General features: G+C 44.9%; 1 protein-coding gene across 2 annotated transcripts in view; it reads right to left on the bottom strand.

Moving 5' to 3' along the window:
- The window catches only part of LOC140724713 (serine/threonine-protein phosphatase 4 regulatory subunit 4-like), a 268941-nt gene that overhangs the window by 128886 nt on the left and 123845 nt on the right, over window positions 1-16210 (bottom strand). For both annotated transcript variants that reach the window (XM_073039175.1, XM_073039176.1), the window contains exon 11: window positions 11309-11386. In XM_073039175.1, the coding sequence (XP_072895276.1) occupies window positions 11309-11386 (78 nt within the window). The remainder of the gene's footprint in view (window positions 1-11308; window positions 11387-16210) is intronic.

The following is a 16210-nucleotide window of genomic DNA, read 5'->3' as shown; positions in this document are numbered from 1 at the left end:
TGGCTTCCGCATCCTTCCTGTAGTGAGGTGACCAGACCAAGCACAGTACTCCAAGTGGGGTCTGACCAGGGTCCTATATAGCTGCAACATTACCTCTTTGCTCCTAAATTCAATTCCACAAGTGATGAAGGCCAATACACCGTATGCCTTCTTAACCATAGAGTCAACCTGCACAGTTGCTTTGTGTGTCCTATAGACTCGAAACCCAAGATCCCTCTGATCCTCCACACTGCCAAGAGTCATACCATTAATACTATATTCTGCCATCGTACTTGAGCTACCAAAATGAACCACTTCACACTTATCTGGGTTGAACTCCATCTGCCACTTCTCAGACCAGTTTTGCATCCTTTCCCCACCATCCTTATAGGGCCCCTGCCCCCTCCCTCTTCAGTCCTGACGAAGGGTCTCAGCACGAAACAATGATTGCTCATTTCCACAGATGCTGCCCGACCTGCTGAGTTCCTCCAGCATCATGTACATGTTGCTTTGACCCCAACATCTGCTGTGTACTTTGTGTTTCTATCCTATCAATGTCCTGCAGTAACCTCTGACAGCCCTCCACACTATCCACAACACCTCCAACCTTTGTGACATCAGTAGACTTACTAACCCATCCCTCCACTTCCTCATCCAGGTCATTTATAAAAATCATGAAGAGTAAGGGTCCCAGAACAGATCCCTGAGGCAATCCACTGGTGACTGACCTCCATGCAGAATATGACCCATCTACAACCACTCTGTGCCTTCTGTGGGCAAGCCAGTTCTGGATCCACAAAGCAATGGCCCCTTGGATCCCATGCCTCCTTACTTTCTCAATAAGCCTTGCATGTGGTACCTTATCAAATGCCTTGCTGAAATCCATATACACTACATCTACTGCTCTTCCTTCATCAATGTGTTTAGTCACATCCTCAAAAAATTCAATCAGACTCGTAAGGCACGACCTGCCCTTGACAAAGCCATTCTGGCTATTCCTAATCATACTATACCTCTCCAAATGTTCATAAATCCTGCCTTTCAGGATCTTCTCCATCAACTTACCAACCACTGAGGTACGACTCACTGGTCTATAATTTCCTGGGCTATCTCTACTCCCTTTCTTCAATAAAGGAACAACATCCGCAACCCTCCAATTCTCCGGAACCTCTCCCTTCCTCATTTATGATGCAAAGATCATCGCCAGAGGCTCAGCAATCTCCTCCCTCGCCTCCTACAGTAGCCTGGGGTATATCTCATCCAGTCTCGGTGACTTATCCAACTGGAGGCTTTCCAAAAGCTCCAGAATATCCTCTTTCTTAATATCTACATGGTCAAGTTTTTCAGTCTGCTGCACTGTCATCACTACAATCACTAAGGTCCTTTTCCATAGTGAATACTGAAGTAAAGTATTCATTAAGTACCTCTGCTATTTCCTGTGGTTCCATACACACTTTCCCACTGTCACACTTGATAGGCCCTACTCTTTCACGTCTTATCCTCTTGCTCTTCATGTACTTGTAGAATGCCTTCGGGTTTTCCTTAATCCTGCCCGCCAAGGCCTTCTCATGGCCCCTTCTGGCTCTCCTAATTTCCTTCTTAAGCTCCTTCCTGTTAGCCTTATAATCTTCTAGATCTCTAAAATTACCTAACGCCCTGAACTTTTTGTAAGCTTTTCTTTTCTTCTTGATGAGATTTATTACAGCCTTTGTACATCACGGTCCTGTACTCTACCATAACTTCCCTATCTCATTGGAACGTACCTATGCAGAACTCCACACCCTGAGAACATCTGTTTCCAATTTAAGCTTCCAATTTCCTGCCTGGTAGCCTCATAATTCCCCTTACTCCAATTAAATGCTTTTCTAACTTGTCTGTTCCTATCTCTCTCCAATGCTATTGTAAAGGAGATAGAATTATGATCACTGTCTCCAAAAGGCTCTTCCACTGAGAGATCTGACACCTGACCAGGTTCATTTCCCAATACCAAATCAAGTACAGCCTCTCCTCTTGTCGTCTTATCTACATATTGTGTCAAGAAATCTTCCTGCACACACCTAACAAACTCCACCCCATCTAAATCCCTTGCTCTAGGGAGATGCCAATCGATATTTGGGAAATTAAAATCTCCCATCATGACAACTCTGTTATTATTACACCTTTCCAGGATCTGTTTCCCTATCTGCTCCTCGATATTCCTGTTCCTATTGGGCGGCCTATAAAAAACACCCAGTAAAGTTTTTGATCCCTTCTTGTTCCTACCCTCAACCCACAGAGACTCCGTAGACAATCCCTCCATGGTGTCCAACTTTTCTGCAGCCGTGACGCTATCTCTGATCAACAGTGCCATGCCTTCACCTCTTTTGCCTCCCTCCCTGTCCTTTCTGAAACATCTAAAACCCGGCACTTGAAGTAAACATTCCTGTCCCTGAGCCATCCAAGTCTCTGTAATTGTCACCACATCATAGCTCCAAGTACTGATCCATGCTCTAAGCTCATGCGCTTTGTTCACAATATTCATTTCGTTAAAATAGACACATCTCAAACCTTTGGTCTGAGTGTGTCCTTTCTCTATCACCTGCCTATCCTAACCTCTCGCACTGTCTATAAGCTTTCTCTATTTGTGAGCCAACCTTCTCTTCCCCAGTCTCTTCCCACCCCCCAACAATTCTAGTTTAAACTCTCCCCAGTAGCCTTAGCAAACCTCTCCACCAGGATATTGGTCCCCCTGGGATTCAAGTGCAACCTGTCCTTTTTGTACAGGTCACACCTGCCCCAAAAGAGGTCCCAATGATCCAGAAATCCGAATCCCTGCCCCCACTCCAATCCCTCAGCCACATATTTATCCTCCACCTCATTCTATTCCTATTCTTACTGTCGCGTGGCACAGCCAGTAATCCTGAGATTACTACCTTTGAAGTCCTGATTCTCAACTTCCTTTCGAACTCCCTGTAGTCTTTTTTCAGGACCTCTTCCCTTTTCCTACTTATGTCATTGGTACCAATATGTACCATGATCTCTGGCTGTTCTCCCTCCCACTGCAGGATATCTTGGACGCGATCTGAAACATCCCGGACCCTGGCACCTGGGTGGCAAACTACCATCCGAGTTTCTTTCCTGCGTCCACAGAAACACCTGTCTGACCCCCTAACTATAGAGTCCCCTATCACTACTGTCTTCCTCTTCCTTTCCCTACCCTTCTGAGCCATGGGGTCAGACTCTGTGCCAGAGGCACGGCCACTGTTGCTTCTCCCAGATAGGCTGACCCCCCCAACAATACTCAAACAGGAGTACTTATTGTCAAGGGGTACAGCCACAGGGGTACTCTCTAGTACCTGACTCTTCCCCTTCCCTCTCCTGACTGTGACCCACTTGTCCGTCCCCCTTGGCCCCGGAGTAACCACCTGCCTATAACTCCTTTCTATCACCTCCTCGCTCTCCCTGACCAGGCAAAGGTCATCGAGCTACATCTCCAGTTCCCTAACTCGGTCCCTTAGGAGCTGCAGCTCAACACACCTGGTGCAGATATGGCCGTCCAGGAGACTGGGAGACTCCAGGACTTCCCACATCTGACACCGAGCACAGAACACCGGCCTCACACACATACTTATTTTCTGCAATTAGCACAGGTAAACCTACCTCGCCTCATCCCGTAACCACCTAATCCTGTTGAGCCAAAGCCCTACCACTCTGCTGCAGATTGAAACATGAGGGGAACCTTCATCACTCATGAGAGTGTGGAACAAACTACCTGCATAAGTGGTGCATCCGAGCTCGATTTCAATAGGAAGTTTGTATAGGTACATGGAATGTAGGGCTGTGGAGGGATATGGTCCCAGTGCAGATTGATGGGAGTAGGCATCTTAAATGGATTTGGCACAGACTGGATGGGCTGATGGGCCTATTTCTGTGTTTTGCTTGTCCATGACTCGATGACACATTTTGGAAGTAAGTTTCAAAAGTGATAAAAACTGCATGAATTTCAGTTATTTTAAAAAAAGATAGATGTTGCAAGTGTGGATTCTGCACAATACATTTCTAACATTAAGAATTTTTTCTTAAAACCTGGACTATTCCTCTTCCCACCCTGTCTCTTGCAAAAATGCTATCCCCTTCTCACAATTCCTCCGTCTCCGCCGCATCTGCTCTCAGGATGAGGCTTTTCAATCCAAGACAAAGGAGATGGCTTTCTTTTTTAAACAAAGGGGCTTCCCTTCTTCCACCATCAACTCTGCTCTTAAACGCATCTCTCCCATTTCCCTCACATCTGCCCTCACCCCATCCGCCCACCACCCCACTCGGGATAGGGTCCCCCTTATCAGTAGACAATAAATAATAGACAATAGGTGCAGAAGTAGACCATTCGGCCCTTCAAGCCTGCACCGCCATTCTGAGATCGTGGCTGATCATCTACTATCAATACCCGGTTCCTGCCTTGTCCACATATCCCTTGATTCCCCTATCCATAAGATACCTATCTAGCTCCCTCTTGAAAGCATCCAGAGAATTGGCCTCCACTGTCTTCTGAGGCAGTGCATTCCACACCCCCACAACTCTCTGGGAGAAAAAGTTTTTCCTTAACTCTGTCCTAAATTACCTACCCCTTATTCTTAAACCATGCCTTCTGGTACTGGACTCTCTCAGCATCTGGAACATATTCCCTGCCTCTATCTTGTCCAATCCCTTAATAATCTTATATGTTTCAATCAGATCCCCTCTCAATCTCCTTAATTCCAGCGTGTACAAGCCCAGTCTCTCTAACCTCTCTGCGTAAGACAGTCCGGACATCCCAGGAATTAACCTTGTGAATCTACGCTGCACTTCCTCTACAGCCAGGATGTCCTTCCTTAGCCCTGGAGACCAAAACTGTACACAATACTCCAGGTGTGGTCTCACCAGGGCCCTGTACAAATGCAAAAGGATTTCCTTGCTCTTGTACTCAATTCCCTTTGTAATAAAGGCCAACATTCCATTAACCTTCTTCACTGCCTGCTGTACTTGCTCATTCACCTTCAGTGACTGAACAAGCACTCCTAGATCTCTTTGTATTTCTCCCTTACCTAACTCTACACCGTTCAGATAATAATCTGCCTTCCTGTTCTTACTCCCAAAGTGGATAACCTCACACTTATTGACATTAAACATCATCTGCCAAGTATCTGCCCACTCACCCACGTCACCCTGAATCTCCTAACATCCTCATCACATGTCACACTGCCACCCAGCTTAGTATCATCAGCAAACTTGCTGATGTTATTCTCAATGCCTTCATCTAAATCGTTGATGTAAATCTTAAACAGCTGTGGTCCCAATACTGAGCCCTGTGGCACCCCACTAGTCACCACCTGCCATTCCGAGAAACACCCATTCACCGCTACCCTTTGCTTTCTATCTGCCAACCAGTTTTCTATCCATGTCAATATCTTCCCCCCAATGCCATGAGCTCTGATTTTACCCACCAATCTCCTATGTGGGACCTTATCAAATGCCTTCTGAAAATCGAGGTACACTACTCCACTGGATCTCCTTTGTCTAACTTCCTGGTTACATCCTCCCCTTGTCCTCACCTACCACCCCACCAGCCTCCGGATCCAACGTATAATTCTCCGTAATTTCTGCCACCTCCAACGGGATCCCACTACCAAGCACATCTTTCCCTCCCCCCCCCCTTTCTGCTTCCCACAGGGATTGCTCCCTACGCGACTCCCTTGTCCATTCATTCCCCCCCCCCCATCCCTTCCCACCGATCTCCCTCCTGGCACTTATCTTTGCAAGCTGAACAAGTGCTACACCTGTCCTTACACTTCCTCCCTCACCATCATTCAGGGCCCCAGACAGTCCTTCCAGGTGAGGCGACACTTCACCTGTCAGTCGGCTGGTGTGGTATACTGCGTCCGGTGCTCCTGGTGTGGCCTTTTATATATTGGTGAGACTCGACGTAGACTGGAAGACTGTTTCACTGAACACCTGCGCTCTGTCCACCAGAGAAAGCAGGATCTCCCAGTGGCCACACATTTTAATTCCATGTCCTATTCCTATTCTGATATGTCTATCCATTACCTCCTCTACTGTCAAGGTGAAGCCACACTCACGTTGGAGCAGCAACACCTTATATACCAGCTGGGTAGCCTCCAACCTGATGGCATGAACATTGACTTCTCTAACATCCGTTAATGCCCCTCCTCCCCTTCTTACCCCATCCCTGATATATTTAGTTTTTTATTCCCCCTCCCTTTTTTTCTTTCTCTCTCTGCCCATCACTCTGCCTGTTCTCCATCTCCCTCTGGTGCTCCCCTCCCCCTTTCTTTCTCCCTAGGCCTCCTGTCCCATGATCCTTTCCCTTCTCTAGCTCTGTATCCCTTTTGCCAATCACTTTTCTGGCTCTTAGCTTCACCCCACCCCCTCCGGTCTTCTCCTATCTCTTTGCATTTTCCCCTCTCCTTCCTACTTTCAAATCTCTTACTATCTTTCCTTTCAGTTAGTCCTGACGAAGGGACTCGGCCCGAAATTTCGACAGCACTTCTCCCTATAGATACTGCCTGGCCTGCTGCATTCTACCAGCATTTTGTGTGTGCTGCTATTAAGAATGTTTTCATTGCTCTCTAAATGACTTAAATGTCTGAAGTGACCGAAGAATTGATTGTGGACTTCGGGAAGAGGAAGTTGGGGGAACACACATGAGTCCTCTTCAAGGGATCAGTAGTGGAAATGGTGAACAGTTTCAATTTCCTGGGTGTCAACATCTCTGAAGATCTACGTATCCTGGGGCCAACTTTTTGATGCAACTTTTTTTCTTACAAAGAAGACACAAGAGTGGCTATATTTCATTAGGAATTTGAGGAGACTTGGTAAAAGAACATAAGACATCGGAGCAGAATTAGGCTACTCATCCCATCAAATCTGCTCTGCCATTCCATCATGGCTGATTTATTACCCCTCCCAAACCCATTCACCTGCCTTCTCCATGAAACCTTTGATGCCCTAACTGATCAGGAACCTAACAACTCCTGCTTTAAATATATTCAATGACTTGGCCTACAAAGCTATCCGTGGCAATGAATTTCACAGAGATTCATCAATCTCTGGTTAAAGAAATTCCTCTCTTTTCAAAGTGGACATCTCTCTGTTCTGAGGTTGTGCCCTCCAGCCTGGACTTGAGATTCCTCTTCAATCTTCTAAACTCTAATGATTACAGACCCAGAGCCATGAAACACTCTTCATATTTTAACCCTTCCATTCCCATGAATCTCCTCTGAACCCTCTCCAATACCAGCACATCTTTTCTTTGATAAGGAGCCCGATGCTGCTCACAATACGCCATGCAATGCCTCATAAAGCTCAGTATCACATCCTTGCTCAAATATTCTAGCTCTCTCAAAATGAATACTAACATTGTATTTTCCTTCCTTACCATTGACACAATCTTCAAATTAACCTTTAGGAAATCCTGCATTAGGACACCTAAGTCCCTTTGCATTTCTGATCTTTGAATTTTTTCCCAGTTTAGAAAATAGTCTATGCTTTTATTCCTTCTACCAAAGTTCATTACCAACATGTCCCTACACTATATTTCATCTGCCATTTTTTGCCCATTCTCCTAATCTGTCAAAGCCCCTCTTCAGACTCACTGCCTCCTCAAAACTACTTGCCCCTCCACCTATCTTTGTATTATCTGCAAACTTGGTTACAAAGGCATCAATTCCATCACCTAAATCAATGACATGTAACGTGAAAAGCAGTTCCAATACCAATCCATGTGGAACACCACTTGTCACTGGCAGAAAACCAGAATACGCCCACTCTGCCTCCTGACAATCAGCCAATTTTCTATCCATGCTAGTATCTTCCCTGTAATCCCATGAGCTCTTATTATGTTCAGCAACATCATGTGTGGCACCTTGTTAAAGATGTTCTGAAAATCCAAGTATACAGTATATACTGACTCTCCTTTGTCTATCCTGCCTGTTCCAAGTGCTCCTGTCATGTTTTGTTACCCTCCAACCTTACCCTTCAATCTCTTTGAATTGTGGAGGACAGCATGTGTATAAATGTCTCTCTCCAGCAGACTTCATCATGATCATCATGACTCCAGTATTTCTACTATTTTTAAATGTTTCTTAATTGTTTTTTTTATCAATTATGCTATTGTTTGCACTGTTGTAACTATATGTTGTAATTATGTGGTTTTGTGCAGGTCTTGTAACTTTAGTTTTTGGTCTTGTTTGTCTGGTGGATTTGGAGCTCCTTTCTGGGGAACGCGCCAAGACGGTAGTGCAATATTAATATGCAGCAGCCTCTCCGGACTCCGGATTGGGGATTGCCAAACGTTATGTGGATTTTCTAGTGTAGTCTGTTTTGTCATATGCTTTTGTGATATCATTCTGGAGGAACATTGTCTCATTTTTTAACTGCATTGCATTTGTGGTTTCTAAATGACAATAAACTGAATCTGAATCTGAACCTGAATCTGAATTGTGCATATGAATTTTTTGTGTTCTATCGCTGAGCAGCAGTGAATCATCGGATTGGTCTATCAGAGTTCTCTTTGGGAACTAGTTGACTTGATCAGCATTTCTGATCTGGCTATTGTTCACGATTGCACTTAATAAAAAAAAAAATTCTTCAAAGATATTGTCAGGCAAGATTCTCCCTTAAGTTTTAAGTTTTCCCTTATGTTGACTTTGGCCTGTTATATCATGCGCCTCCAAGTACCCCAAAACCTCACCCTTAATAATGGCCTCCAACGTCCTCCCAACTACAGAAGTCAGGCTAACTGGCCAATAATTTCCTTTCTTAATGAGCGGAGTGACATTTTCAATTTTCCAGTCCTTCGGAACCATTCCAGAACCTAGTGATTATTGAAAGATCATTACCAATGCTTCTGTAAACTCTACTGTTAACTCTTTCAGACCCCTTGCATGTGGTCCATCTGGTCTTATCTTCCTTCAGATTGTTACTTCCCAAGCAACGTCTCCTTTGCAATAGCAACTACAGACACTTCTGTCCCCTGACTTTCTTGAATTTCTAGCATATTGCTAGTGTATCCCACAGAGAAACAAACATAAAATACCTATTAGGTTAGTCCGTCATTTCTTTGACCCCCAATACTACCTCTCCAGCATCATTTTCCAGTGATCCAATATGACTCTCACCTCTCTTTGATGTATCTATCCTGCACCTTCCAAATTACCCCCAGAATTGCTGTTCAGACATCATCCATGCATGACCGTGTCCATTTCCCATCAATTTTGGTTCCTCTCTCATGTCCACCCTAATACTAATACATTTAACTTTATCTTCTCCCTCTCAAACTGCAGAATGAATTATATCATATTATGATCACTGCATTCCAAGGGTTCCTTTACATTAAGCTCTCTAATAAAATTTGGTTTATTACACACCCAATCAAGAATTGCCTTTTCCCTAGTGGGCTCAGCCACAAACTGCTCTAAAAAAGCCATCTCATATGCATTCTACAAATCCCCTCTCTTGGGATCCAGCACCTTCCCTTATTTCCAATCAGTTCTGCTTGCAATCTCATGTTGCATTGTACATTCTAGTGGAAGCCTGGTTCACCTGATATTTACTGTTGGAAGCCAAAGGTAAGAGACTCAATAATTGATTCATCATGACAGGTAGACAGTGGCCAGTTGCATAACCAGCTGCTAATGTTTGTGTGGAATTGGCAGGAAGTACAGTTCTGGTCATGTGTGCCCAGCTCCTTTCAGGTCACTTTCCTTTAGGGAGAGTATGGTCTCTCATCTCAGTCTTTGCAGATAACAAAGACTCTTGCAAATTTCGGAAGATGAACCGTGGAGAACATTAGTGGGTCATGCTTTTGTAAAACAAATACAGCTTTTTCTTCATTCTTTTCTTTCCTAATCACTTCCTAATCACCCTGAACATCCTCTACATAGCACCATCCAGAGACAGAGAAGCAGTTTCAGCGACAGGTTGCTATCGATGCAATGCTCCTCAGACAGAATGAAGAGATCAATACTCCCCAATGCCATTCGGCTTTACAATTCAACCGCCAGGAGTAAGATATGTTAAAGTGCCGGGGTTAGGACTCAATGTATTTAAGTAAACTACTTAAGAACTTTTGAAAAGCTATTATTAATGCTTTTTGAGAGGGTGATTTTAGATGCATATCATATTTTTACTGAGTTAAGTATTATATGTAATTAGTTTTGCTGCAATAAGTGTATGGGACATTGGAAAAAATGTTGAATTTCCCCATGGGGATGAATAAAGTATCTATCTATCTATCTAGTCTCTGCATATAACCTGCAAACTCCGCCGCTAGCATAACTATTAAACTACTCTAACTGGTTGCATCACTATCTGGCATGGAGGGGTCAGTGAAAATGCTGCAGGAAGTTGTAAATTCAACCAGCTCCATGTTTTAGGAACAACTTCTTCCTCTCCAGCATCAGATTTCTGAATGGACAATGTCTCCATGCACTACTTATTAATTTAATTTTTAAAATATTTATAGTTTTTATTATGTATTTCACTGTACTGCTGTTGCAAAACAGCAAATTTCATGGCATCTGGGAGTGATATTAAACCTGATCGTGAGTCATTTTTGTGCTGCAGTTGTGGTTATGACATAAGCTGTAGCCCACGCTTGACTTGTCTCTCCTCATTTTCTCCATCTTTGCTGGTGAAGCCAATACTTAAATTTTTACTGGTGACATGTACAATGAGCAGATTGGAGTTTATTTTCTGCAATGCTCCGTTACCCCTGTCCTACAATTACAGGAGTTAATTCTGGACTTAGATGGGGTAATAATTGAAAGCACTCACTGCTCATCCTTAAATGTCTACCTGCTCTGTGAGTGCAAGATGAGTGCTCTGCTGAACAGATCAGAGACACTTGGCTTCCAGCAGACAGGTCTGTTGCATCTGTAGCAGAACAGTGACTATACCTTGAAAAAACATTGCTTCTAAAGCACTTTGAAAATTTTGGATTGCAAAAAACATTTTAAAATTAAATGTCTTAATTTCTCCTTTGATCTGTGTTACATATGAAACAAAACTTCACATTATGTAATACAATTAAGGAAAAGTAGGCAGAGATGAAAAATCCATAGCACTAAACAAAAATCATTGCATTGCATGGAAATTGTAATGAGTGGCAAATGTGTTTGTGCAATGAGAGGCACAAATTAATGAGTCTATAAATCAGAAAAGGTGTTCATAGAATCAGTAGAAAACTGGATATTCTTAGAAAGCTGATTTTGAAGACTTTTATTTAAAAGCCAAAATTCTGCAAAAACAGGAATTAATTTCTAAAGGAAGACTGGTGATAAATTATTTACCTTACCTCTAATGATTCATCTTGCAAAAGTGCAATTAATTCTTTGTGAACTACATGAACACTGGAGCCTAGCAGCTTAATGACCTGAGTGGAAAAAATGCACAAAACTTTCATCCATTTGAGGAATATTACAATCTAGCAATAAATGAACTGAGCACTCACCAAAAATACTTCAGAAAGACCTTACAACAGATTCAAATTGTTTAATTATATATCTATTGACTGAAAATATTCCGCTAACTTTTTGGTTTATTAAATTCTACATCAACTACCTAACATTAGTAAATAACAGTAAGCATTTTGTGACAGGAAATGCAATACGGCAAATCTGTCAAAACCTACATTTTGACATAACCTCTTCTTCATTCATTTTGTGTCTGTCCATGACCATGACTGTACTTGGCAAATTTTTCGACAGAAGTGATTTGCCATTACCCTCTTCTGGGCAGTGTCTTTACAAGATGGGTGACCCCAACCATTATCAATACTCTTCAGAGATTGTCTGCCTGGCATCAGTGGTCCCATAACCAGGACATGTGATATGCACTAGATGCTCATACGACCATTCACCACCTGCTCCCATGCCTTCTCGTGACCATGAATGGGGGGCTAAGCAGATTCTACACCTCATCCAAAGATTACCTGCAAGCTAGCGGAGGGAAGGAGTGCCTTACACCTCCCTTGGTAGAGATGTATTTTCACCCCGCCACTCTTTACCTCTCCTCCTCTCTGCAATTTACAACCAAACAAATCTCCATTCATTCCATTGTGCAACTGAAATTTCTTCAGCCAATACCAGGTTGAATTGAATTGACTTAGTTCTTACATTCTTCACATATATGAAGAGAAAAAATCTTTACATTACGTCTCTGTCTAAATATGCAATGTACAATTTATAGTAATTTGTAATCAATGTCATGTACAACAGGAGTCAATATAGCATAGAAATACAATTGTATCAGGGTGAATAAATCAGTCTGGTGGCCTGGTGAAAGGAGCTGTCACGGAGCCTGTTGGTCCTGGCTTTAATGCTGCCATACTGTTTCCTGGATGGTAGCAGCTGGAACAGTTTGTGATTGTGGTGACTTGGGTCCCCGATGATCCTTCAGCCTCTTTTGATGCATCTGTCTTTGTAAATGTCCTGAATAGTGGGAAGTTCACATCTACAGATGTGCTGGGCTGTCTTGCGATTGAGGGAAGTACAGTTCCCATACCAGGCAGTGATGCAGCCAGTCAGGAAGGTGACAGAGCCCTCCCTTACCACCAGCTGGTGATCTGACAGGAAAGTCCAGGTTTCAGCTGAAAAAGGCAGGGTGAAGGCCGAGGTCTCTAAGCTTCTTGACATGCCTGGAAGGAATTATGGTGTTGAATGCTGAACTTAGACCAAGAACAGCATACTCACACTAGCATCCTTCCTTTCCCGGTATGTAAGGACAGTGGCTATTGCACCATCTGTCGATCAGTTGTGTCAGTAGGTGAATTGTAGGGGGTCCAGTGTGGATGGTAGCAAGCTGCAGATGTAATCCTTGACCAACACGCACAACACGCTGGAGGAACTCAGCAGGTCGGGCAGCATCCGTGGAAATGAGCAGTCAACGGTTTGGGCGGAGACCCTTCATCAGGACTGAAGAGGGAGGGGGCAGGGGACCTATAAAGAAGGTGGAGGGAGGGTGGGAAAGAGAAGGCTGGTAGGTGCCAAGTGAAAAGCCAGTAAGGGGAAAGATCAAGGGGTGGGGGAGGAGAAGCAGGGAGGGGATAGGCAGGAAAGGTGAAGAAGGAATGTAAGGGGAAAGCACTATGGGTAGTAGAAGAAGGCAGAACCATGAGGGAGGTGATAGGCAGCTGGAGGAGGAGGCAGAGTCAAACTGGGATGGGGGAAGGGAGAGGGAGGGAATTACCGGAAGTTGGAGAATTCGATGTTCATACCTAGGGGCTGGAAACTACCCAGACAGTATATGAGGTGTTGCTCCTCCAACCTGAGTTTGGCCTCATCATGGCAGTAGAGGAGGCCATGTATGGACATATCTGAATGGGAATGTGAAGCAGAGTTGAAGTGGTTGGCAACCGGGAGATCCTGCCTGTTGTGGCGGACGGAGCAGAGGTGCTCGACAAAGCGGTTCCCCAATTTGCATCGGGTCTTACCGATATAGAGGAGGCCGTACTGGGAGCATTGGATGCAATAGATTACCCCAACAGACTCACAAGTGAAGTGTTGCCTCACATGGAAGGACTGTTTGGGGCCCTGAATGGTGGTAAGAGTGAAGGTGTAGGGACAGGTGTAGCACTTATGCATGCAGGGATAAGTGCCAAGTGGGAGATCTGTGGGGAGGAACGTGTGGACCAGGGAGTCGCAGAGGGAACAATCCCTTCAGAAAGTGGAGAGGGGTAGAGAGGGAAAGGTGTGCTTAATGGTGGGGTCCTGGTAAAGGTGGTGGAAGTTGCGGAGGATAATGTGCTGAATCTGGAGGCTGGTGGGGTGGTAGGTGAAGACAAGGAGAATTCGGTCCCTGTTGTGGTGACGGGAGGATGGGGTGAGGGCCAAAGTGTGGGAAATGGAGGAGATGCAGATGAGGGCATCATTGATGACGGCAGAAGGGAACAACGATCCTTAAAGAAAGAGGACATTTGAGATGTCCTGGAACGGAAAGACTCATCCTGGGAGCAGATGTGGCGGAGACAGAGAAACTGGGAACAGGGAATAGCATTTTTGCATTTGGCAGGGTGGGAAGAGGCCCTCACTAAGGACAGAACGTTCTCCTTCATCCTCCCGCACCTCGCTCTCCCTGAACATCCCAACTCCCTATCTCTGTCCTGAGACCTTCCATTTTTTACCATCCTCTGACCCCAGCCCCAATCCTTGTCATGTCTTCACCATCCCCTCTGAACTTCCTCTCTCTGAGGCAGAATGTTCTGTCCTTAACAAGGTCCTCACTTCTGTCCCCCTCCGTCCACCCCTCAGTGAGTTCTGTGCCCGCCATGACACTGAACTCTTCTTCCGTCACCTATGTCTCTGAGCCTACTACTTCAATGAGGATTCCCCTCCCCCTATTGATGACCCCTTCTCCCGTCTTCAACCCTTCTCCTCCTCCTGGACACCACCCCCCACCCCCCCCCCCCCCCCGGGCCTTCTACCTGCACTCGATCTGTTCATCGCCAACTCCGCAACTTCCGCCACTTTCAATAGGACCCCACCACTAAGTCCATGCCCCCTCCCTCTTCAGTCCTGATGAAGGGTCTCAGCCTGTAACATTGACTGCTTGTTTCCACGGATGCTGCCCGACCTGCTGAGTTCCTCCAGCTTGTTGTGTGTGTTGCTTTGACCCCAGCATCTGCAGTGTATTTTGTGTTTGTAATCTTTGACCAGCCTCTCAAAGTATTTGCGAATTATTGAGATGAGTGCGATAGGCTGCCAGCCATTCAGGCATGATACCTTGGGCTTTTTTAGGTACAAGGACAATAGAGGATGTTTTGAAGCAGGTGGGCTCTCTACACTTGGAGAAGGAGAGATTAAAAGGTCTGTAAAGACAACTGCCAGTTGTACTGCGCACTCTGAATATCCGCCCTGGGATGCCATCTGGTCCCGCAGCCTTGTGGCTGTCCAATCATTGGAAACACCTGTGTACTTCAGTCTCAGAGATAACCAAGGAGCAGGTCACTTTGGCATGTTCTCCTCGGAGGTTCAGTACTGGTGACATCAAACTGAGCATAAAAAAGATTTAGATCATCTAGGAGAAAGGCAGCAATGTTGGCAGCACCACTGCACTTAGCTTTGAAGTCTGCAATGGTGTGCAGACCTTGCCATAAGCTGCGTGTGTTAGAAACATAGAAAACCTACAGCACAATACAAGCCCTTCGGCCCACAAAGCTGTGCCAAACATGTCCTTACCTTAGAAATACCTAGGCTTACACATAGCCCTCTATTTTTCTAAGCACCATGTATCCATCCAGGAGTCCCTTAAAAGACCCTATTGTTTCTGCCTCCACCGCCGCCAGTGGCAGCCCATTCCACGCACTCACCACTCTCTGTGTAAAAAAACTTACCCCTGACATCTCCTCTGTACCAAGCACCTTAAATCTTTGCCCTCTCGAGTTAGCCATTTCAGCCCCAGGAAAAAGCCTTTGACTATCCACATGATCAATGCCTCTCATTATCTTGTACACCTCTATCAGGTCACCTCTCATCCTCGGTCGCTCCAAGGAGAAAAGGCCAAGTTCACTCAACCTATTTTCATAATAGGTTCCCCAATCCAGGCAACATCCTTGTAAATCTCCTCTGCACCCTTTCTATATGGCTTCCATATCCTTCCTGTAGTGATGTGACCAGAACTGAGCACAGTACTCCAAGTGGGGTCTGACCAGGGTCCTATATAGCTGCAACATTACCTCTCGGCTCTTAAGCTCAATCCCACGATTGATGAAGGCCAATGATAAATTTGTCCCGGTGAGAAAGATGAAGAATAGTAGGGTGAAGGAACCATGGGTGACGTGAAGTGGAAAATCTAGTCAGGTGGAAGAAGGCAGCATACATGAGGTTTAGGAAGCAAGGATCAGATGGGTCTATTGAGGAATATAGGGTAGCAAGAAAGGAGCTTAAGAAGGGGCTGAGAAGAGTAAGAAGGGGGCATGAGAAGGCCTTGGCGAGTAGGGTAAAGGAAAACCTCAAGGGCATTCTTCAATTATGTGAAGAACAAAAGGATGGTAGGAGTGAAGGTAGGACCGATTAGAGATAAAAGTGGGAAGATGTGGCTGGAGGCTGCGGAAGTGAGCGAGGTCCTCAATGAATACTTCTCTTCGGTATTCACCACTGAGAGGGAACGATGATGGTGAGGACAATATGAGTGAGGTTGATGTTCTGGAGCATGTTGATATTAAGGGAGAGGAGGTGTTGGAGTTGTTAAAATACATTAG

Source organism: Hemitrygon akajei, chromosome 3 (genome assembly GCF_048418815.1).
Source record: "Hemitrygon akajei chromosome 3, sHemAka1.3, whole genome shotgun sequence".
In the NCBI taxonomy this organism is placed as follows: Eukaryota; Metazoa; Chordata; class Chondrichthyes; order Myliobatiformes; family Dasyatidae; genus Hemitrygon; species Hemitrygon akajei.
The sequence above is the reverse complement of the archived record's forward strand: the minus strand, read 5'-3'. Positions and strand labels throughout refer to the sequence as shown.